The sequence below is a fragment of the Microtus pennsylvanicus genome, chromosome 16 (assembly GCF_037038515.1).
Source record: "Microtus pennsylvanicus isolate mMicPen1 chromosome 16, mMicPen1.hap1, whole genome shotgun sequence".
NCBI lineage: Eukaryota > Metazoa > Chordata > Mammalia > Rodentia > Cricetidae > Microtus > Microtus pennsylvanicus.
Window position 1 is genome coordinate 49387139 of NC_134594.1, and position 24503 is coordinate 49411641.

General features: G+C 40.5%; 1 protein-coding gene across 1 annotated transcript; it reads right to left on the reverse strand.

Annotated features, from left to right (window-relative positions):
- Window positions 1-279: 279 nt before the first annotated feature.
- On the reverse strand, window positions 280-21665 carry LOC142836497 (antigen-presenting glycoprotein CD1d-like). The gene is made up of 7 exons (XM_075950790.1): window positions 21567-21665; window positions 3228-3406; window positions 2698-2967; window positions 2129-2407; window positions 1416-1694; window positions 653-755; window positions 280-562 (listed from the first exon to the last, which is right to left on the reverse strand). The coding sequence occupies exons 2-7, from the start codon at window positions 3286-3288 to the stop codon at window positions 541-543; spliced, it is 1014 nt and encodes a 337-aa protein (XP_075806905.1). The 5' UTR covers window positions 3289-3406; window positions 21567-21665; the 3' UTR covers window positions 280-540.
- Window positions 21666-24503: the final 2838 nt, after the last annotated feature.

Genomic DNA, 24503 nt, shown 5'->3' on the forward strand with positions numbered 1-24503 from the left:
TAGGACAAATATTTTCTTTTAAAGAGCCACAAACTGGAAGCCCTTGGGTTGTCATTAGATGGACATCCATCAGATGTGGATGTAAGATATCAAAGAATACTGATATTTGCAAATATTTGAGTTTACTTTAATATCTGTATGTCACCGCTCCTCTCAAATAAGTATTTCTAGGTTTTTTGAAACCTGTAGAGTTCAGCCATGTTGGCATTAGACTTTACATTTTTCAACAAACTTGGAACCATTGGTTTGGGCAGAATCTGTGCTTTCCAGTTCAGTGCAAATCCCATAAAATACTGCCCACAGCTCGTTTTTGGCAGGTATGTTTATTTGCAATTGTATTTGTTCCAAACCACCTGGGCTTTTATAAACTTGTAATACAATTAAAAAGAAATTAATTTATAAAATAAATACTGAATGGGGGCGCCATTGCTCTTCACTTTCTTCAAGGTTGTTTTACCCTCCTCAGGTCCTCAGCAACCATGACTGAAGTCCTAGAAGCCAGAAGGTCTGAGTCTCAGAAAAGGCAGGTGTAAGGAAGACCTACCGGATGTCTTGATAGGAGCTGAGAAAAAAGAGAGAGGCCATTAGGAAAGAAAAGGTGGTAACAAAACAAAGATACTGAAAAAAGGAACACAGGAAAGGGGAGACTTACCGGCGCTTCTTGGTGTAGATCACATAACAGATTAGAGCACATATTGGTACTAGTACTACTAGTACTACCACGATGATAATACCCATGGATAAATGTCTGCCACCTGCTTTGGAAGAATGCAAGGTATCACTAAACAAGGAACCCAGACATATTTCAAGTTCCCTATTCTAAGCACATGTGAGGAAGCCATGCCATTGGTTTTTTTCTTTATTTAAACTCTATTCTTTTAGTCTTCGTGAGTTTAGACTGACCATCTATTGTCAGGATTTGACTGTATGCTCTCCAGACAGATGTGAATCTGTTTACCCCAGCTCTTGAATTTCCTGAATGACTTTGGTTGGTTACCTTATCCTAGCACTGACTTCTTTATCTATAAAATCAGAATAGCAGTATTTGCTTCAAAGCTAAGTGATGAACTGATATGTTGGTAACAGAGTGGTCAGTGCACACATAGGAGGCATCAATAACCTACAGCTATTCCTTGGGCTTGGATCCTCTATCCTGGGGCGTGTATCCTCCTGAACTTCTTTATTTGCCCTTTGCCTCTGGGTCTTCTGAGTTTCTTGGTATACATTCTTCTCACATATACAGAACATCTTAACTCAAATTTACTGGGATTGATTTTTGTATCTAGAATTCCCTCTTCTCTCTCTCCTATAATAGTTAGGGGTTTCATATCTGAAACTCAGTTTGTTTAGTTCTTACTCCAAGCTTGAATGGTACCTCTACTTGCTCTCACCCAGGATACAGGTTTTTTTCTTACGTGAACGGCAGATTTTATTCTGTCCTCCTAGACTGCTATGTTTCACGCAGCAGGCCAGGCCAGCCTCCTTTCCAGCCTCCACATCCAGGGTTGCTTGGAGATACCATGTCTCATCAGCATTGGGCAGGTAGGCACTTGTCTGAGTACTATTTTGCTCCTGCTCACCCTGCATCCACATCACCCACACAGGCTTTGGGTAGAAGCCAGAGACATGACATACCAACTGTAGATGACCATGTTTAGGACTGAGGCCACTGGACAACCAGACCTCAGGCTTCTCTGCACCCAGAAAGAGAATAAAAATATCTTAGAGCAAAAACATTTATATTAGAGGCTCCAGAATTCCTATCAAGTTCATGCTTTCCACAGGTCCCCTTCTGGAGATGATGTTGCCTATTAGTTTAAATCCATTTGTATCACTGTGACTAGGGAAACCTTCCCTGACATTTCTACCCCTTCCTTGATCCAAGTGTTCCAGGAACAGTCCTTCTCTGTACTCTAGAACACCCTGAGTTCAGCTGATATAGCATGTCTCAAATACCACCTGGCTCAGTTCTGATCCCCAGTGTTTATTTAACTCAATAAGAGTGAGTGCCAGTGACAAGAATAAACCCCACATGTCTTATTCACCTCCTTCTAGGCCTTGCCCTTCCTCTAATGTTTACAGAGATGCAGAAACATAGGGAGAGCCGGGGTGAGGCTAGCAGGCTGACCTTGTTTCTCTAGCTCTGCCTTCCCTGCCTCCAAGAGGCCATGGACAAACTTGGGGCAGATGTCATACAGAAGCCATTGTGCTGTTTTCGTTGTCCCTTGATCACCATTGAGCACTTTAATAACCAACTCTGTCCAAGTTGGAGCATCTGGGGCCTTCTGAAAGGAAGTTCCCTGAAAACTCAGGATATATTCTCCTTGAAATGTTGCATATAAAAAGCTTTCTGAAGCATTCTCAGAGTACACGTCACACCCAGCAGACATCTGGATCTCAACAGGATCTGTAAAGGGCAGTGTGTTGAGATTCAAGAATGGTTAAAGTTTGGAAGAAAGGAGAAAAAATTGGCATGGAGATAACAGTTTGTCCCTGTTGAGGGAAATGATTGCGGGTCCTGGAGCAGAGACAGGGATTATTTTCAGAAGAGACAAGGATCCCTCTAGACAGAAGTGAAAATCTTAAGGGTGGAGAAAAAAGAAAATCTCATCAAGAAGGCCCACAGTTATCCAGTTGGGGTCTGGGTTTCTCTCTCATCCACTAGGTACCTTTTCAGGGCTCCATCCCTCCACTCACAGTGTATATTAGGCAGCATTTTGACAAATTCCTGTACGTCCCTGGTAAAGCTTAATCGATAAATTTGAAAAATCCGCTGCAAGTTCTCCCACTGTTGGTCACTGAATTTGCCCTGGGACCAGGGCTTCACGAAGTCAATGGTGTCCGAGGCCTTACTCCACCGATGAGTTTGCAGATCCCCCAGCCAGGCCAAGCCATCTGTGCTTGAGTTACTACTGTTTGGGAAGGAAGAGATCTGCAGGATCCTGAAGGGGAAATTCTTTTGCTGGGCTGGAAACAATGAAAACCGAATGATCACAGTAAGTGTCCAATTCAGCAGGCAGGTTGTTAGGAAAAAGCCTTAATGGGCTTTCAAAGGGAGAGTAGGGTTCAGAACTGCATTTAGGTCTTAGCCAGATCAGCATACTTTCTTCCCACCAGTGCACTTCAAGCCAGCCAGGGTCCACCTCCACCCACCCAGGAGCACAGCTCTGCTAGCCTCACACTCTCTTCCTCCTTCTCCAGACCATTCTGTGCGCACTTCTACTCACCTTCTGATTGTACCCAGACCCACGCGAACACCCAAAACAACAGGCACGATACGTTCCACATGGCGCCAGAGGTTTACACAGCCCTAGGCTTCGACTTCTGCCCTTTTCTTTTCACGCTGCTTGAGGAGAACAGGTCTGCGTTTTTGGCAAAGCGACCGCCCAATCCGGAAGAGCAGGCTCTGGCAAAGGAATTATTCTTTTACAAAGTCACCCCCTAGTGGTTGATTGTTGGAATGCAGCTTTAATCAGCACCCCCCAGAGCAATCAACTTCTCTCAACCTGCTTTCCCATGCATTAAGAAAGAGGTTGAGACCGGTTTGCCATCTCAATGTTAAAAGTGAGACAAACGTCGTAATTTTATTAAAACTTCAATGATATTAAAAATGCAATGGAGGAAAGGAGAAAAGTTTCGACCTGGCTAGCTTGGCTATCTGCAGGTGCTACTTTGTTTTACACTTCTGACTCCTTCCAGATCTCCACACGTTTAGAATAAATAAGGATAGACATGATTCTCAAATCAGTACACTGAGAGGATAAGACCGGGTGGGCTAAGTTCCTTCACAGCATTCCTATCCCCAAATCTCCTGTATCAGGGGTCCCCAGACACTTTCCCCCTAACCTGATCTGTTCTCTGCTGGCCTTGTCTCTCTGTCTTCCTGCCTCCGTTTCAGGAGAGTACAGGTGTGTTTTATTTTATTGCACTACATCATGGTTTGTGCAAATTGAAGGCGTGTGGCAATCTGATGTGAAGAAAAGCTAAGAGTGACAAGATGTGCACACTCTTTGGGCCATAGCACAGGAGAAACAAGCAGGATATCTGCAATCAAGAATCTTTCCTTCAGGGGCTGGAGAGATGGCTCAGTGGTTAAAAGCACCACCTGCTCGTCTAAAGGTCCTGAGTTCAATTGGCAGCAACCACATGGTGGCTCACAACCATCTGTAATGAAATCCGGTGCTTTCTACTGGCCCAATACACAATAAATAAATAAATCTTTAAAAAAAAAGAATCTTTCCTTCACGTTCCTTGCCCTCTGGCCAACCTTGCCTACTGGCTTCTTCCTCTGCCTTCCCACCCACTCTCAATCATCTCAAGATTGTGAGAATGGAGGTAGGATTACAAGGTGTACCCAGGATTTGGTCGTTCCCTATTTCTCATGATGGAAAAAGGCAGTGACAAAACAGTTACTCAGAACTGTGAGTCACCCCAAGAAAGAAGTCATCACTGGTAAAGCAGACTCCCTCAACTACCAGATACAGTCTTCCCTGTTCCTTTTTCTTGTCTCCTTCACCAGCTTGCTCTGTCTTTTCGTCCAGTCTCTTAAGTGGGTCCTCTTCTCTACATCTCCACCTTCATCGTTACCCTAAGCTTCTGTTTCTTCTGTATGGAAACAGCCTTCCTGGGAAGAAAAAGTCATCATCAGGATGGCCTAGAGGAGCATCCTGGCCCTGCTCTGGTCTGCCTTTGAGTGTCAACTGGAACCTACTCTCAGCCTCACATGATCCAGTGCCTTAGATGCAGCTTCTCCCTGACTAAGGTCTCTGCACAAATAGGTACCTTAGGAAATTCATGCTTCCAAGCCCATGCCTAGGTGTTTCCACTAGACCTAACCCCAATACTGTTTTCTCAGACGAGCCTTCTCAAGCTTCCCAGGTGGTGTAATCGAAGGCAGGAGAGCTAGATAGCCCCATCTCCACACCCTGCACAGAGGCTAGCTTTATGGGCCTTTCTTCCTAACACATAGGCCTTGTAATTACAGAAGTGTTAGTTCATCTGCTTCTTTGTTCTTTCTATAATCACCGGTGTTGATATCAAATCATAAAGGTCACATCTTCTGACCACGCCTCCTTCCATTCTGCCTTCATTAATTTTACTCCTGCTATGTCGCATTGTTAAAGAGACCTGGAGGATAGGTTTTCCCTTCTACGCTGGGATCTTGGGGGTGGCTCTAATCAACTAGACCTTATTTTACTGGATATTGCTCCCAAAACAGTCTGAAATGACACTGAAAAGTTTTGTTAACAAATAGACCGTTACTTGGGTGTGGTGGTACATGCTTGTAATCCCAGCACTTGGGAGGTAGATACAGGCAACTCTCTGCTTCAGTTCCTGCTCCCCCAGTGATGTAAATTTAAACAAGCCCTTTCCTCTCAAAGCTGCATTTGACCATGCTGCTTTAATCTCAGAAGTGGAAACTTTAAGACAGCTTGTCATAGTCCCTTTTCACCTTCCTAGTTTCTGCAGTTATTCTGGGTTGTATGCTCACATCTGGAGTTTGGGAGCTTTAAAATAGAGGAGCAAGAACATGCAGTCTTTTGGGATCTGATTTACCTCACTGAATACAATGCTTTCTATGTCCATCCATTTACCTGCATATGTCACGATTTCATTTTTTAAAATACAGAATAGCATTGTATAGTGTTAATGTCCCACATCTCCATTATCCCTTGTCAGTTGAAAATTATTTAGGTTGTTTCCATTTCATAATTATTATGAAGAGCAACAAACATGTCTGAGGAAATATCAGTGGGGTAGGATGTCACGTCCTCTGAGAATATGCCAAGCAGTGGCATAGCTGAGCCATGTGCTGCATTCATTTTTAGCCTGTTGACAATTCTCCAAGCTGTTCTAGAGTGAATGCACCAGTTTACAACCCACCAGGAGTAAATGAGGCTCCCATCCCCCACATTTTCTCCAGCTTTGTGTGTGTGAGAGAGAGACCTTTGCCTTTAGCCTGGGGTGAGATGAAATCTCAAAGTTGTTTCTATTTGCTTTCCCCTAATTGCTAAGGAGGATGAACATTTGCCACAATATTAGCCATTCTTATATCTCTGTCTGAGAATTCTTCTTCTGGGTCTTTAATGTTTTGACTTGTTTTTTTTTTTTTTTTTTTTGTATTCTTTACTGTCAACGCTTTATCAAATGAATAGCTGGAAAGATTCTCCCCCACTCCACTGGCCTCCTCTTTACTCAATTGTTGTTTTTCTTTTTTTGTTTTTTTGATTGGGCAGAAGCCCTTTGGTTTTATAAGATCCCACTGGTCATTGTTGGTTAATTCCTGGGCACTGGAGCTCTATTTAGAAGGCCCTTTCCTACACCTCCATCCTGTAGTCTTGCCTTTGTAGTCTTCCAGCAGTTTCAGTGTTTCAGGTTTTACCCTGAGGTCTGGGGTGCATTTGAAATGAGCTTTTGTTCAAGATGGTAGACGTGGGTCTTATTTCATCCTTCTACATGTAGACATTCAGATTTTCCAGAATTGATGAGGGTCTGTCCTTTCTCCAGTGTGTGTTTCTGGCATCTTCATAAATTATCAGAAGACTGTATTTTGTGTATACTCATGTTTGGGTCTTCTATTTTGTTTAATTGATCTATATGCCTATTTCTGTGCCAGTTCCATTCTGTTTTATTACTTTGGCTCTGTAATATGTTCTGAAATCTGGAATGGTAATTGCTCCCTCATTTTTGGTTTTGCTGTTGTGTTGTTTTGTTTTTGTCAAGGATAACTTTGGTTATCAGGGTTTTTTTTGGTGGTTCCATATGAATTTCAGTTTCTTTGGGGAAATGAGATGGGAATTTTTATGCAGATGGCAATGGACCTTTAATAGGTTTGGGTAGGGTGATCATTTTTACAGCACTAGGCCTATTGATCCTTGAGCATGAGATATGATGTTCCAGTGTCTCGGCCAATGTCTTTCTCAACCTCTTTCTCCAGAGATTTAATACAGACACATTTTATCTCCTTACTTAGGTTTATTCGTAGATATTTCATTGTCTGTGAGACTATTGTGAATTGGAGTATGTCTGTGATAGCTTTCTCAGCAAGTTAATTGTTGGCATATAGAAAAGCTATTAATTTTGATAAGTTTATTTTGTATTTTGCCACCTTGCTGAAATTGTTGATCATTTCTAGAAGGTGCTTTTTGATGGAATTTTTGGAATATCATATCATCTGCAAACTGGGATAGTTTTACTTCTTTTCCTATTTCTACCCCTTTACTTTCCTTCTCTTGCCTTATTGCTCCAGCTTTGTGCTTCAGATACTGTATTGAAGAGGAGTGGAGATGTGGGCAGCGTTGTCTCATTCCTGATTTTAATAGTATTGCTTTGAATTTTTCCCATTTAGGATGTTGAGTGTGGGTTTGTCATATTTAGTCTTTATGATATTGAGGTATATTCCCTCCTGTCTCGCTAGCCCCTTATCATGAACACATGTTGAATTTTGTCAAAAACATTTTCCGCATCTATTGAAATGACCATGTGATTTTTGTCATTAAATCCATTTGTGTGACTTATTACACTGATAGTGATTTTCATGTGTTGAACTGTCTCTGAATGTCTGTGATAAATTCAACTTGGTCTTGGTAGATAATATTTTTTTATATGCCTGTATTCAGTTTGTTATGATTTTATTAAGAATAGCTAGTGCTATTACACAGAGAAACCTTGTCTGAAAAATCAAAATAAAATAATAATAATTTAAGTAGAATTGGATATAGATCTTCTATGTAAGTCTGTCAGAATTATGCTATGAATCTACCTTGACATGAGATTTTCTCTTTTAGTTGGAAGACTTTTTATTACTGTTTCAATCTCCTCATTTATTATGGATCTGTTTAGGTTATTAACCTTTTCTTGGTTTAACTTTGCTGGTTTGTATGAATGTAGAAATATATCTATTTATTTTAGATTTTCCAAAATAATGGAGTGCATGGTGTTAAAGTATTCCCATGTATATTCTGAATTTCTTTTATGCCATTGTGTCTCGGTTTATTTCTGATTCTGCTAATTTGGGTCGTCTTTTTCTTTGGACTAGTTGGGCCAAGGTTCTTTTGATTTTCTTGTTTATTATCTCGAGGATCTTCTCTTAGATCCACTGATTCTTTTATTGTTCTCTTTGCTTCTATATTTGCTTTGATATTTATTTCTTGCTATCTAATGTACTTTGGATTGGTTTTTCTTATTTTTTCCAGGTTTTTGGGTTGTGTCAGTAAGTCTTTTTTTGCTCTTTCTGATTTATTTTAAAATAGGACAGAGGTTTTTTTTTTTTGCTGTATTTTCATTTTTGTTTAGTTCCAGGATATTTTTTTTTCTATTTTCTATTCATCATTCAGTGATGCATTGTTTAATCTCCATTAATTTGTGTACTTATTTGATGTCCATTTTAACTTTTATTGCATATGATGCCATTTATTATTTTTATTCAGATGACCTTTGTGTGCATTAGAGAAAGTGGGGGTATTACAATCAATTATTATTAATGGGTTGACATTAAGCTATGTCTTTTATTTATTTATTTGTTTATTATGTATACAATATTCTATCTGTGTGTATGACTGCAGGCCAGAAGAGGGCACCAGACCCCATTACAGATGGTTGTTAGCCACCATGTGGGTGCTGGGAATTGAACTCAGGATCTTTGGAAGAGCAGGCAGCACTCTTAACCACTGACCCATCTCTCCATCTCTAAGCTATGTCTTTAATCCAGTAGAAGGCCCTTTATGAAACTGGGTGCTCCATATGTTTGGTGCATATGTTCTTAGGACTATACATCATGCCTTCTTTGTTAATTGTTCCCTTAATTAGAATGAAATAGCCTTCCTTGTCTCCTCTGATTAGTTTTAGTTTGAAGTCTATTATGCTTGTTATTAGGAAAGAGATCCCTGCTTGCTTCCTGATCCCATTTAATTGATTGGAATGATTTTTCCAAGCTTTCATGTGCCATCTCTTTTTCATTCTAAGATGAGTTTCTGGTAATAAGCAGAAAATGGATCATTTACATTCTATTTTATGTGCATGCTGTGAAGGTGTCAAATCCCCTGAGACTATGTAGACCTGGGACCCTAAGGGAAAACAAGATTCTACTGTGATGATTAAGTTACACAGCAATAAAATGTCTCCTAATCATAGGTCAGTGTCTTGCACAGTCATCATCAGAGAAACTTCGGTCTGCAGTAGGTGGGAACAAACAGAGACCCACAAATGGACAATGTGCAGAGAGTGACAGACATTGGAAAACTCAGTCCTAAATGGAATGTTCCCTCGGGGCTTAGGGAGCTCTGTGTAAGTGAAGGCAGAAAGATTACGAAAGTTAGAGGAGCTGGAGAACAACAAGGCTTAAATACAGTAGGACTGATGCACATATAAACTCACAGAAACTGAGACACAGTAGATTTTCACTATATTTTTTGCCCTCTACTCTGGTCTCTTCAGACTTACTCATAGTCCTGTAGCACTCTGTGTGCAGAAACCCTGCATTCAGCTCCCATTCCCTGGATACTCCACTTCTCGGTGCAGACCCAGGATCCTCATAGCTCGTTACTGTGGACTTCTGTTCTAGCCTATCTTCATTCTTTATGTCACTGGTTGACAGGAAGAAACATTCTCCACTAAGAATTCCACTTGCCTAGGATATAGGGTAGGCAACAGGAACCATAGAAAAGAATGCACACCAAATAGAGACAAGACCAAATACACACACACACACACACACACACACACACACACACACACACTACCAACCAACCAACCAACCAACCAAACAAACAAACAAACAAAAACTTCAAGGGCTGGAGAGATGGCTCAGAGGTAAAGAGCACTGGCTGCTCTTCCAGAAGTCCTGAGTTCAATTTCCACAACCACATGGTGGCTCACAACCATGATGAGATCTGGTGCTCTCTTCTGGTGCACAGGCAGACATAGAGGCAGAGCACTGTGTACATAATAAATAAATAAAATCTTTAAAAAATAAATAAATAAAAAGAAAAACTTTAAATATCATTACTTTAGATGTCTAGATGCCAGGACAAATACCACAAACACGAACAATATGCCTCTTCCAGACACCATCAACCACATGCTTGCAGGTTCCCCTCTTCCACCTCAACTCAGTTCACTGGAGACTCTGGTTTTTGTTACAGACTCATAAACTTTTAAGAGTACCCATAAACTTTTTATCCTGTCTCTCCAGATTATTCTTTGTCTTACTACAACCAACTTGCAGGAACTCCTCTTTCCCTCAATACTTCCAAAGCTCTGAGGACCCCACTCTTGGGGTAGAGAAGATATAAACATTCATGTACCAAATGCAAAGATACCCAGGACTTATAAAACAAAACAAAACAAACAAACAAACAAACAAAACTAAAAACACTACCACTTGTTGACCTTCAACCAGTAATAGTGGATGACTTTACCTTCATCATATTTTAAAAAATAATTTATTTTTACTTTTGTGTGCATTGGTGTTTTGCCTGCATGTATATCTGTATGAATGTGTTGAATATTGGAGTTATAAACAATTGTGAGATGCCATGTGGGTGCTGGGAATTGAACCTGGGTCCTCTGAAAGAGCAGTCAGTGTTCTTAACCACTGAGCAATCTCTCTAGCCCCCAATAGTGGGTGACTTTAATACCACACTTTGCCAATAGACAGGTCATCTGGACAAAAACCAAAACCAAACAGAGAAATGCTGGAGTTGAATGATGTCATAAATCAAGTGCATCTAGCAGATATATACAGAGTGTTTCATCCAAACACAAAAGAATATACTGTATTCTCATAGAACTTTCTCTAAAATTAACAGCATACTTGGACACAAATCAAGTCTCAACAGATATAAGAAAATTGAAATAATACCCTACATTCTGACCACCAAGGATGAAAGCTGAATATCAACAATAACAGGAAGTATACAAATTCATGGAAATATACAACTCACTACTGAATGAAAAGTGGAGGCAGAAATTAAGAAGAAAACTAAAAGGCTTTTTATAATTCAATTAAAATAAAAACACAACACACCCAAACCTATGGGATAAAATGAAGACAGTTCGAAGAGGCAATTCCATAGCATATAAGCAATTTAAACAGCGCCAGAACCCCTAGTGAAATAGAAGTAGTAATTAAAAGTTTCCAAAACAAAGGAAGCTCAGGGTCAGATAGATTCTGCCCAGAATTCAAAGAAAAATTAATGCCAATACTCCTCAAATTATTATACAAAATAAAAACTAAAGGAACATTGTCTAATTCTTTTTACAAAGCCAAAAATGCCCTGATACCTAAACCACACAAAAATCCAACAAAGAGAAAATTACAGACCTATGACTCTAAATTCGAAAGTTCACAATAAAATACTTGAAAACCAAATCAAAGAACCCATCAAAAAGATTATCTATCATGATCAAGTAAGCTCCAGGCCAGAGATGGGGGGATGGCTTAGCATACATAAATCGATAAACATAAACTGTGGAGACACAGAACTGGCTTAGAGTGCAGGCTACTCCTGGAACAAATGAGACGAAGTTGGGAAACGGTTGCTTGGCAAACCAAGCATAGTTGAAAGCAAACTTTCTCTGCCCATTTCTCAAACGTTCTGTCAGAATCTGTACCCTGGATAGGGAAGTGGCTTCTGAGCTCAGTTCTTCATGCTCTACCAGTTACAAAGGAGGGCCTTGCTTCTGTATACATATTGCCTTGTTTCTATGTACTTCTTTTCATTTTTATTACTGTTATTAATTGAGGTATTGTTTCTTGCAAGGTGAGGCAAGAGTTTCTCATGATCATGTACATGAGTAAAGGGGGGTTTTGGAGATGAGGTAAGGCTTTTTAGTCTGTATAAAAAGCCATACAAAATAAAGCTTATTATGTAGTTGTTCACACTCTTCATCCCCTGTGTCCTGATTTGCATGAGACCCTTACCCAGGGACCCCAATGCACTAGACGTTGACAATAATCTGCTATAAAACTAACTAAAAGATAAAAATTAGATGATCATCTCATTAGATGCAGTAAAAGCCTTTGACAAAATCAACCTCCCTTTTTGATAAAAGTTCTGAAGAACCTGGAGATACAAAGGACATACCTCAACATAATAAAGGAAGTTTACAGCAAGTCCACAGCCAACATCAACCTAAACAGAAACTCAAAGTATTTCCACTAAAACCAGGAAAATCTACTTTCTCCAGACCTGTTGAATATAGAGAATATAGACAGGAAAGGAAGAAGTCATAATACTTTTATTTGCAGTTATGAATTTATATATAAGACTTCCTACAGGAAACTTCTACAGCTGATAAACACTTTCAGCGAAGTAGCACAATAAAAAATTTGTATTAAAAAAAGCAGTAACCTTCCCATATATTAATGACAGATGGAGAAAGAAATCAGGGCAACAACATCTTTCACAACAGCATCAGTAAAAATAAAATATCTTGTGATAACTCTAACTTATGATGTGAAAGACTTACATAGTAAAAATTTTAAGACAGTAAATAAAGAAACTGAAGACACAAGATGAAAGATTTCTGATTCTCATGGATCGGAAGGATTGATATAGTGAAAATGGACATCCTATCTAAAGCAATCCATAGATTCAACACAATCACCATCACAATTCCAAACAATTCTTCACAGAAATTAAAAAGACAATTTTCAGCTTCATATGCAAACACACACACACACACACACACACACACACACACACACTCACCAGGATAGCTAAAACAAATCTGAATTGTAAGAGAAATTCTGGGGATATCACATCCCCGATTTCAAGTTGTACCACAAAGCTAAAGTAACAATAAAAAGGCATAGTATTTATTGGCATAAAAACAGACATGTTGATGGAATGGGATCTATGACACAGACCTATGAATACCTGAATTTTGAAAAAAAACTGAAAATAAACACTGAAAAAAAGACAGTATACTCAACAAATGGTGCTGGTCAGATTGGATAGCTTACATGTAGAAGGAGGTAAAAAGATCCATATTTATTACCTGGCCCCAAACTCAACTTTATATGCATCAAGGACCTCAACATAAGGACAGATACTCTGAATTTCATCAAAGAGAAAGTGGGGAATAGTCTTGAACTCATGGCACAAAAATAGTCTTTATGAACAGCATACCAATCATACCAATAGCACAGTAACTAAAAACAGAAATTAATAAATCAACCTCATGAAGCTGAAAATTTTCTGTATGGTAAGGGACACCTTTAAGCAAAGTGGGAGCCTGAAAATGGTAAAAGATCTTTAACAGACACACATGTGATAGAAGGTTAATATCAAGAATATATAACGAACTTCTAAAAACCTAGACATCAAGAAGACCAATACCCAATTGAAAATAGCCATATGCAGCATAGCAAATGTTAAAACTTGGAGTTTCTGGAAGAGAGGAGTGTATAAGTAGTAATGACATGACCACTCCATGGTATGGTTAAGGGGATGGTTTTAATGCAGATATGAGGGAGAGACTATCCAGGGACATCTGGAAGAGTCCACAGCAGAGAGAGAGAGAGAGAAAGTTGTAGACTAAACATGGCCATCATCATGGACCTGGCCAGGAGAGAAGCAGGAGTTGAATAGAGAGGGTGGGGGTGGAATTGAGAGATGAAGACAAAGAAATAGCTGAAATAGCAGGGTTATAAGCAGAAGTGAGTGGCTGAAGGGAGGGAAGCCCATGAGCTGGAGAAGTTTAGGTGGTAAGGAGAACTAGGTACCTGTAATACTGAGGGATCATGGAGCCCAGCATGTGCTTTGGTATGCTATTAGGCACCATTTGTCCCTTCCACCAGTGATAAGGGAATGGATCCTTTTGTAAAAGGGAACTTTTCCCCCAAGTTCCCAAGGAATGCTGGCTTCTGTCTAACTGCCAGAATTAGGGGAGATGGAGTTCCTTTAGACCTGATAAAGCTCAATAGCCCTAAAGGCAGAGAGTCACATAGACAGGCAGGGTTTCTTTTACTGAAAAAGGGGAACAACTTAATTTTACAGTTTGGTTTATTTAAAGGAAAGAGTTGTGTAACTGGGAGTTCCAGGCCATGCCCTGAACTTCAGAGGTCATAATGGCTGGGAACTACCTCCTGAATATACTTCCCGAAAATGCTCATCTAAATGCATTTCTTCCTGGCTATCAGATCACCCTGCAGTATTCCACAGAGATGTGTGAAAGCCGAGAAGAGGATTAGCTGAATCACATATTGCCTTTGATGACAACTTTGCACACAGAGCTAAACAGAGTTCTCAAATGATGAAACACAAATGACTGAAAAACACTTAAAAGAAATGTTCAAAATCCTTAGTCATCAGAGGAAATGCAAATAAAAACTCCCTTGAGATTTCAACTTGCAAAAGTCAGAATGGTTTTAAAAAAGGACAGCTCATGCTGTCAAGGATGTGGGCAAAGGGGAATACTTTAATACAGAAGTATCTGTCCCACTTAATCCCACAGACATTCAGTCCCAAATAAACACACAGAGGCTTATATTAATTGTAACTATTTGGCCTATTGTTCAGGCTTATTACTAACTAGCTTTTACAACTTAAACTCACCCATAATTCTTTTCTATGTTTAGACATATGGCTTGGTACCTTTCCTCCATAAGGCATTCTCGTCTTGCTTCCTTTGTATCTGACTGGTGACTGTGTCTCTGCCTTTCCTCTTCCCAGATTTCTCCTAGTCTGGTAGCCCCACCATATTTTGTGCCTGGCTACTGACCAATCAGAATTTTATTAAACTAATATGAGTGACAGTGTACAAGAACATTATCCCACAACATTTCTTCTTTTTTTTTTTTTGGATTTTTCGAGACAGGGTTTCTCTGTAGCTTTTGGTTCCTGTCCTGGAACTAGCTCTTCTAGACCAGGCTGGCCTTGAACTCACAGAGATCTGCCTGCCTCTGCCTCCTGAGTGCTGGGATTAAAGGCGTGCGCCACCACCGCCCAGCTTCCCACAACATTTCTGAATCTAATTTCCTTTGTTTAGTTTTTTTCCCTGGTTATTATCCATAAAAACTTGAAACCAACACATTAAACAAGACAAACATCCATAATCCATATTTGGGGATGTGGGCATAGTTTTCTAGGCTACTTCGTGCTGATTGAGAGCACTGATAATCTTATGGGGACCCAAAACATAATTAGTGTTATGTTAAATGCTAACTGGAATATTCTGTGATTATCTCAGCCAGCAGTCTTGAGGCTGTTCTGGATGTAAACTGCACAGAGGTGTTCTGAAACATTAGATCATCTGGCCATCAAATCTTATTTTTCTTAACCAAGAAAGAATCCACATCCTCCCATTTCCCATGGAAACAAAAGTAAAACCTCTTCTCCAAAGTAACATATCATTTGACTTAAATTTTGAAGTCAAACCATTTTCAAAATATATAGGTTGGATTAACCCAGCAGCATTTATAATCTAATGTATTGCTTCCTTCCTCAGCAAACAATTCTGGCTTCTGCGGGTACTGCACAGAGACACCTGTGGGTAAACACCCATATACATAAAATAAAACTTAAAAAATGAGATTCTGTACAGTAATGTCACAGACTTGAAATAAACACCAATCAGGGCTGTTCATCAAAAAAGCAACTGTGGCCTTTCTCTGAGACAGCTAGCTTGAGGTTAGAATGGCTCAGAATAGCTGTTGACTTAAGAACAATCACAGTGTGGATAGGTGACTTTCCCATAACATTGTTTTAATTTGTATTCTATGTCCTTTGTATGTGTGAGGATTGTAGCATCAATACATCTTAAATGTATCTTTTAGATCATATATTAAGATCTATTTCTCTTTTAAGTCATACATTGTGATATATTTTATTTTTATCATAATGCATAATCTCAAAGATAGTTTTGTTCTGTAAATCTCCATCTGCCTAAGTGGCTAGACTTGCATTCTCCTGTCCCTATTTACACTGTTCAATGTATAACCTCAGGCCTGAACCTAAAAAAAGACTTAAGGATGACAGCATATGTGGAATGCAAAATCTGGACCAGGTTGTCTCCTCTTTTAGCATTAACCACCATGAATGCATACTGTTATTAACGGAATTTATGTCTATTAAACTTTAAGTGTGTGAATGATTTATCACTGGGAAGACATATTAATTCTAGAATAGCAGTACCTCAAGCATTGTATAAAAATGTTTCTGAGAAAAATGTTTCTTTCTTGGATTAGGTAGCTTTGATCCCACACCATTGCTCCCCAGAGCAATGACCTTGTTGTCTTTGTAATTAAACTAAATTCTTAGATGAAAGAACACAATGACCACTGAGCTCTAAAATTAAAAACTTAAGACATGTAGTCAACTGTCCATTACAGTAACAGGAAAAGGATTTGTATGCGGAGCATGGCTTCCACTTTCAGACCAGAATAGGAGGAATAGTTTATTGTATACACTGTAGGTAGGCAAACAGCTGCTGGAGTCACCATTATAAAATAGGACCTGATTGTGACAGGATCAGTGATTTTGTAATTTCCCAGCATATGTTAATCTGTCATGAGAATGAAGGCAGGCTAGATTTGGGCCGTATAATTCGGGAAGGTTAGCTTGAGTCAATAAATATTGACTTTCTAACAAGGGAACTCTAATATGCTTATATGTCCAATCCTGCCTGTCATGATTCTATCCATTAGCTGCAGCTGTGTGTTTCAGGTCACAGGTCTCAGCAGCTGACATTGCACATAGGAGCATGGTGAAGTAATGCCTTTTTAATGTCAGTCTCTCTACCAGGGAAGGTTTTTCTCTTGTCCAAAGTCAGTATAACTGTGTTTTTAAAAAATTATATTTATGTTTTTTAAAAAGATAATTGCTATTTCCACTTTTTAAATTTTATTTACTTTAAATGTTCTAATCTCTGCTCTAATCTATTTGTTTCTATTTCCTATTATTTCCAGGTCATTAAGAATTTCTTTCCATTTTTCTCAAATGCTGTTGATTATTTATTTCTGTCTCCTGTAGCTTAGGCTTATCTCACACTACATATTTGAGAATTGCTTTGAACACCTAATCCTGCTCCTGCTACCCAGAAAGCAAGTCCTGCAATTGCTTCAAGATTGGGCCTTAACTGCTCAGTGAGAAGGATAATAGATGAGTAAATGAGTGTCCTCCAGCTCTCTGGATTTTATTATGAACTTGCAAATAAAGAGGGACCCATGTAAGAATTGAGTTCACTGACAAACTGTAAAGCAGGTGTAGTCCCAGCACAGAAAGGGATGGGCAAGAAGGAAGATGAAAGTTTCCCCCCTTTCGACTGTAGCTTACATTAGAAATAAGCAGTGAGGTAATCAATTTTAGATGATTATTAAATCTCCTTACTAGCCATTTCTTGCATCCACAGAGCGAGGAATCAAGAATCTGGATAAAGAACAGAACTTATCATGAAACCAAATTAAAATAGCTATACTAGTTTGACCAAAATAGAACTGAATAAAATGGCATGACCCTGCCTAAAAGAACTGTTATTTTACATATTTAAGATGTACAGCCTGAGATGAAATGTGTGACTAATATTTTGTGCTCTCTAATATAAATCCCTAGTCTCTGGAGCACATGATCATAAAGCCTTTTTATGAATAATTTTTAGAGTAATTTTGTGGATTATAGTTACATCATTTCCATAATTTCTTTCTTGCCTCTAAGCCCTTCCATAGATACTTCATTGTTTTTTAATTCATGGCCTCATTTTGATTTAACAAGACTTACTGTTTGAATGTGACCTATTTTTGGCTTCAGGACTTCTGAGCTCTGAGGAAAAGGGTTGGTTACACTGGTCAGTGACTCTATGATAGAAATTCTATCATACACAAGAGACCCTGTATCTTGGAAGAGGAACAGGAGACTGGAAAACTTTCTACTAAAATACAAATTTACCAGATTTTGGCCCTGTCCTCCCCTAGGGTGGAATGGCAAAGTTGGGAAGGGCTGTGCTGACTTAGTCCTGTAAGGGAGCTGCTACTGTCTTGCAGCCCAGCTGGGTAATACTAGCTATTAAGGTACTCTGGGCAAGCCTAGCAATCAGGAGTACCAGTGAGAAGTAGATTATGAGCCATGATGGAGCCAATAGGGAGCCATACGAGTTTTTTTTACCCTAAATTGTCTAATTTCTACCTCCAGTTCTTATCCCACCTCCCTCTGAAGAGATAACACTAACTACCATTGTGGGATTGGGGCAATGACTGATCTGGTTTCTTCTAGCTGATTTTAGGGTATCAGGTGACAGTATTGTGATACCCTTCCAGAGAGACTCTTGTAAAGACCAAACTCTCAGATGTAGATAGAAAAGGAACTAAAATATCCAAAGTCTATAAGACATTCTTGATGAGCTCACAATAGTCCCCATCTGTTAGATGTTTCCCTTTAACTTCTAAAGTTGGTCTCCAGAGTTATGAACACATAACCAACTTTCACACCCTTTTATATGTGTTTTATCAGCCAAAAGTCAGCATGATGCCCTTCCCATGTATCTTCTAAATAGAGAGAGAAAGGGTATTTAGCATCATTTAATTTGAATGTTAAAACAATAAATGTCCTGTCCTTCTTTGCTGTGGGAAGGTTTCTAGGAGCCAAGGTCTGATGTCTCACATCTGGACAACACCTTTTTAGTCAAGAAGAAAATGTTAGTGAGATTTGTTATCTAAATAACATCTCATATAGACTTATATCTAATGTCTGTGGAGTGCTATCCCTTGTGTTGTTACCAATTCTCTTAGTCTTTGATTAAATTTTCTCCTTGAGTACTGAAGAACAATGCAGGTTGCCAAAATTAATCTTTCTTTCTCTGTTGTCAAGGCCAGTTGAGTAACTAGTCCTCAGAAGTCACTTGGGCTTGGAAGGGATCTCAGACTCTTCAAGTCTCTCTTTTATCATGTGTCCATCATTGTGAGAACAATGCAAAGGCTTTGCTTTATTACTGTGGCTTCCTTTGAAGCCTTGAGGAAATATTTCCTACCTTGATCCTCCATTTTAGACTTGATAATGTTTCAGATTCATTGAGTGGGTTCTCCATGGCCTCCATGAACTGAACAATAAGTGATCAATGGCCCTTGTTCCTAGGGACCTCACTGACCTTGTATGGAAAGGGGAGGAATATTCCCCCTTTTGATCCCTCTGACCACATTAGAATGGCCTCTAAGAATGATTATTAAACACCTAGAAAATCAGTTTTACACCAGTTTTGTACTTTTAACTACTTTATAATATTTCAATATTAAGATACAACTTAATAAACTTTGTTTGACATACATTTTAGCCAGTCCTTGAAATAATTGATATCTGATCTTTCCAACTTCAATAAATATATGATCTCTAAATCTCATCCTTTATATACCTTAAACAACTTACCCAGACCCTCATTTATTCTAGAGCCACTCAGTCATCATTATCTTCATATAGTTCTTTTTTTTCCACTAAGGGCATTTACACTTTAATGTTCTTCTAACATGTTCTTTTATGTACTGCTTCTATTTTCTAGTATCATGAGAAATAGAAACATTGACAAATATGTTTATGATCTGTTGTGAGATATTTCTCCCCTGTGGAGGGGAGGAAGCAATGTCTTTCCCAAATGTAAGTCCCAGTGAAGATGCAAAGTACAATTTCACCAAAGTCCATCCTGAAGAACCAAGAATTTTGTTGAGTTTACTTACTGAACATGGGTGAAAAGATACAAGGATTTTATTACTGCAGTGATATTAGTCAAAATGACCTCAATGTCCCATACAGAGTGGTACTATTAGGAGGTGGCCTTGTTGGAGGAAGTATGTCATAGTCACTTTCTGCTATATGTTGATCTGAATGTAGAACTCTCAGTTCTTTCTCCAGTACCATGTCTGCCTGTGTCCACCATGTTTTCTGTCATGATGATAATGGACTAAACTCTCTGAAACTGTAAGCCAGCCTCAATAAAATATTTTTCTTTATAAGTTTTTGCTGTGGTCATGGTGTCTCTTCACAGCAATAGAAACTCTAAGATTCCCAAAAGCAGCTCCACAGGAATGTCTCCAGTGTATACAATGGCTCTTCCATAGCTGCATATGTGGAACTTACCTTCTCTCTACTCTTTTGCTGCCCGTATACTCTCTATTATATTACTTTTCTCAGTGGATGTCGGAAGTAAGCCTGTTAGCACTCAAGTTAAATTAACACTTTTAAAGATGGATTTCTCATAGGTTCATACACAGAATCTACATCCTCCCAAATCTTTCCCAGGCTGTGTACTCTAGTTCATCCCTAGAACCACAAGGTCACATATCATTGTGTACAGTTGCCTGGGAAAGAGACTACATACTTGATGGAGGGTATACCTTCTTTCATGATAGAATATCAACAGTCAGCAAATGTGTTGGTGGTCATCCTTTGTAAACAGGCACAGCTGATCACAGGAAAGTACTCATTGTCTTAAGATAGTGCTGAGTAATAACAATTAAATGAGAAAAAGCTGAATCAAAACTAAAAGATAATGTAATAAATTAATATTTCTTAGGTACAAACTGTTCAACTAAACCTTGGATAAAACACAAGACACTCTTCATATGATACATGGCATCACTACTGTAACCATGCTTTTGGATTTTAATGTGAGTATGTAGTTGATACCAAGAAACAACAAATATATAACAAAACATCATGGAATTGATGTTTACAACATCCAGTACAACACAACTAAGAAATCCCTCTTAAAACTATGATGCTCCAGCTTAATCTAGAGTGTCCTTTACACAGGGGGTTTCTCATTTGTTGTTCTCACTACAGATTTGTATACACAAAAGGTAAATAAACATTAACATTTTAGCATTCAAATCTCTAACAGTCCTCGTTAACATACTACTTGTCTTTGGGGTATTTCAGAGGCAGCCATCCCTCAGCCAAATTCTACTTTGTGTGACTTACTAATTATTGTCCAATCCTTTTTATCACCAATTTTACTCTTCTGTGTTGCAATTTAGTCGTGTAATACACAGTACATGAGATGCCATTTACAACTCCCACAAATTACCTCCAAATGGACCTTACACCTAAATGTCAAATGCTAAGTGCAGAACTTCTAGAAGATACTTGAAACTAGGCCTCTCTGAGTTTGGCAACCTGCCTTGGCTTTAAGAGGTTTCTCTAAGGCCCTCATGTATATAGCAATAACAGCTGTGTCTCTAATCTCGGGAATATGCTTGAAAGAGCTGGTAAAGATGGGGCCAAGGTCTTTGGACAATGGTTTTTCAGATCCTCAGAACCAATAACTTTTCATGGAAGGGTGAAAACTGGTTATCAGTCCCAACACCACTGTGGACTTTGTTTATAATGTTATTGAGTTACCCAGTGTTCCTCTTGTGCAACATTGTCTGATTACCCTCTTTCTGAATTTGTATACTGTAGTAATATGGGCGGCGGCAGGGTTGCGTCCCCAGCACCCTGCCCATACGGCTAGCTTTACCCGAAATAATTACACACAAACCATTCATTTAATCACTGCTTGGCCCTTAGCTCTAGCCCTTACTGGCTAATTCTGATATCCCAATCAACCCATCTCTAACAATCTGTGAGCACCGGTCTTACCGGGAAGATTCTAGCCTAAGTCCATCCTGGGTCGGAGCTTCATAGTGTGCGTCTTCCCTGGAGCAGGTAGCATGGCGTCTCTCCTGCGTCTGCTCCGGAGAGGAGAGCTGTAGAGTCTGGCCTCACTTCCTCTTCCTCCCAGCGTTCTGTTCTGTTTACTCCACCCACCTAAGGGTGGGCCTATCCAATGGGCCTAGCAGTTTCTTTATTGCTTAGCCAATGAAATGAACAGATTGATATATGACACTCCCACATCAGTATACTTCCATTTAAAACCGAACCCATTGTTTTGCATTAGCAAGACATTGATGTTAAATTTGGCACAAATCTCCAGTCAATCTGGGATATGTCTGTCTTTAGATTAATCCACCTGGTTCTGTCACTCAGACCTCACTAGCCAATCACAGTCTCCAGCAGACCCACCAGTCAAATGGGAGGGTTCTTTCTGAAGTCAGGCTTCTGGTTTAGCTCTTCCTGAAGAAAAAAAATCACAGTCTCTCTCATGCACTGCACCTTAGGCTCCCTTGTGGGAAGAGAGCGTGTCAGCTCGGCAGCTGCACCATGGAGGGTGAGTGGTTGTTCTCCACAGATGGGAGGAGCGGTGGGCCAAGGTGAGTAAGGGGCCAATGTCCCCGTGTGCGGAGGAGTGGCCGGCCTTGGTATGTGAGGGGCCGCTCTCGCTGCTGGTGTGGTGGGACCTCCCCTGGCTGGGTGGGAGTCAGTGGACAGACACAGAGTTTAATTTGTTTCTGCCTCATCCTAAGTAGTTCTAAGTGATCTCTGCTGGCAGCCTCTGAATAACTTCACTGTCTGGGCTGTGTCTGCACAGAGCAGAGTGTAGGGAGCCTCAAGTGGTGGTGCCTGCAGTGCTTATGTTGTTGCATGTGGAGAGATATCACCAGATTTGCCAAACTTGGAGACGTGTGGTCTCTCCAGTATCTTCAGAAGTTCTGCACTTTTAACATTTAGGTTTAGAATCCATCTGTAGTTAATTTTATGGAACTTGTAAATGGTTTCTCCTGTGTAGAGTATCACTCCAGTGCTAAACTGTGATGTAGAAGAATAGAATTGATAATAGAATTAATGGTATAAGGATTTACCAGTTCTTAGGAGACATTAAGTCACACAAAGTAGAATTTAAGTAAGGGAGGACTGCAAATACCTCAAAGATAAGTAGTATGCTAACCATGCCTGTTAGAGATTAGCATGATGAGATGCAAATGTTTATTCACCAGTGTAGATTGCTGCGTGGAGCCGCACCTGATGGTGATGTAGAGAGCTGCCTGGAGCCGCACCCGATGGTGCTGGCTTCTGCCCTCCACGATCCCAAAAGCGAGTGCTCTCTATGATAATCAGCTCCTATTATTGGCTAAGGCCTGACTCATCCTATTATCATGCAATGATTGTCAGCTGCTTGCATGTGCGTGGACCTATGGGCAATGCCCACCTGGCAATCCAGGGTTTGTGGCCCGTGCCTTTTTAAGGGCTGGGAGAGGTTTGCCTGGGGAGAGAGAGAGATATATTCAATTGTCAAAAGATCCTGAATAAACTGCTTGCATCTTCCTTGCTGGTCGAGGTGGGTGTGACAAATGGTGGCCCGTACGGGGAACCTCCAAACCTCTCTCCATGGAGCTCAGAACTTGCTGTAGTCAGGGGGTGCACCGGTAAATCCTCAGACAAGGCTGGGGATCCGCGACAAAGCGGAGTAGTGAGAGCCGCGACTAAAGAAACAAAAAGAAAGAATAGGATTTTAGAATGGGCGCTTCAACATCATACCCGATTTTTCTGGCTCTTAAGGAGCTGTTATGGAGCACATTGGAGAGGTTTTTTGCTGAATGTGACACAATTGCTCCTTGGTTTGCTGTCTCTGGCAATCTTAATGTGTCATCCTGCGACAAGCTTGATGGAGATCTGGATTTTGCCGCCAAACAAGGTACGCGAAGGAAGGGAGTTATATTCATGTGGTTTGAATTACCGAGGCTTCCTGATGTTGCAGTGGAGTGTGAGCAGCTGCGGCTCCAAGACCAAGTGGCTCCATGCCGCGGACGCTGAGGGTCTGCGATGCCTGCAAACCCTGGGACCTGCCTCGAGGACCGACGAGGCAAAAACGCTAGGCCCACTTTCAGTGCAGGCCTCAGGGCACAGAAGCACAGCACGACTGCGACAAGGTCCATTGGCCTGGATCTCTGTCCCAGCCCGGGGCAACCGGCCTGGCCAATATCCACCCCTCCCGGACGGGGTAGTGGCCAGCCGCTCTGCGCCTCCACACCTCCACCTTCCAGCTCGGTGGGGAGGTGGAGCCTCCACCTCTTCCCCACTGCTATGACCCTCGTCCCAGCGTGGCTGGAAAAAGGCAGTAAATTGCAGTAAAAACCCATAAGAATGCAGTGTCCCTGCTCAGCAGGAAGTAGCCAGACAGATTGACAATGCCCAAATTCCCTAAAACGTGGTGTAAGTGGGGCCCCTTCAGTGGTTGCAGAGCAGCTAGCCTGCTTTCCTGAGTTCCACTCCACTCCATGCACCAGTCTGGACCCAGGGCGAGTGCAGTGGGGCTAGAGGGCAGCTGGAGCAGAGCTTTGCTGGGTGGCTGTGGTGGAAGGCACATTGCCTCAGCCCAGTCAGTGCCTAGCCTGGTGGATGCCACAGCAGTGTTAAGAGTATCAGCAAACACAACAACAAGTGCTGGAGCTGAGACAAGCTGGAGCACAGCTGCTCTGAGCGCGAGACCTTTGGGAGTTCCTGATGGCGAGAGAGTGGCTTCTGGTGGGTGTCCTGATGGTGGGAGAGTGGCTTCTGGTGGGATTGGCTGGGGCGTGGCTATCTCTGTGTGGTCTGCCCTGAACACAGTAGGAGGGGCATTCTTGGGGAATTCAGGGATGACCCGTGTCAATTTACTCATGCAGCTAATTTGTCTAGAGAATTGTCTAGCTATCTTTT

What these genes read in the sequence shown, in the direction of transcription:
- LOC142836497 (XM_075950790.1), bottom strand. Translation starts at nt 3,288, where the DNA reads ATGTGGAACGTATCGTGCCTGTTGTTTTGGGTGTTCGCGTGGGTCTGG. An exon ending in GGTCTGGGTACAATCAGAAG is followed by an intron (nt 2,968 to 3,227) that starts GTGAGTAGAAGT and finishes CATTGTTTCCAG; the next exon opens with CCCAGCAAAAGAATTTCCCC. An exon ending in AATGCTGCCTAATATACACT is followed by an intron (nt 2,408 to 2,697) that starts GTGAGTGGAGGG and finishes TGCCCTTTACAG; the next exon opens with ATCCTGTTGAGATCCAGATG.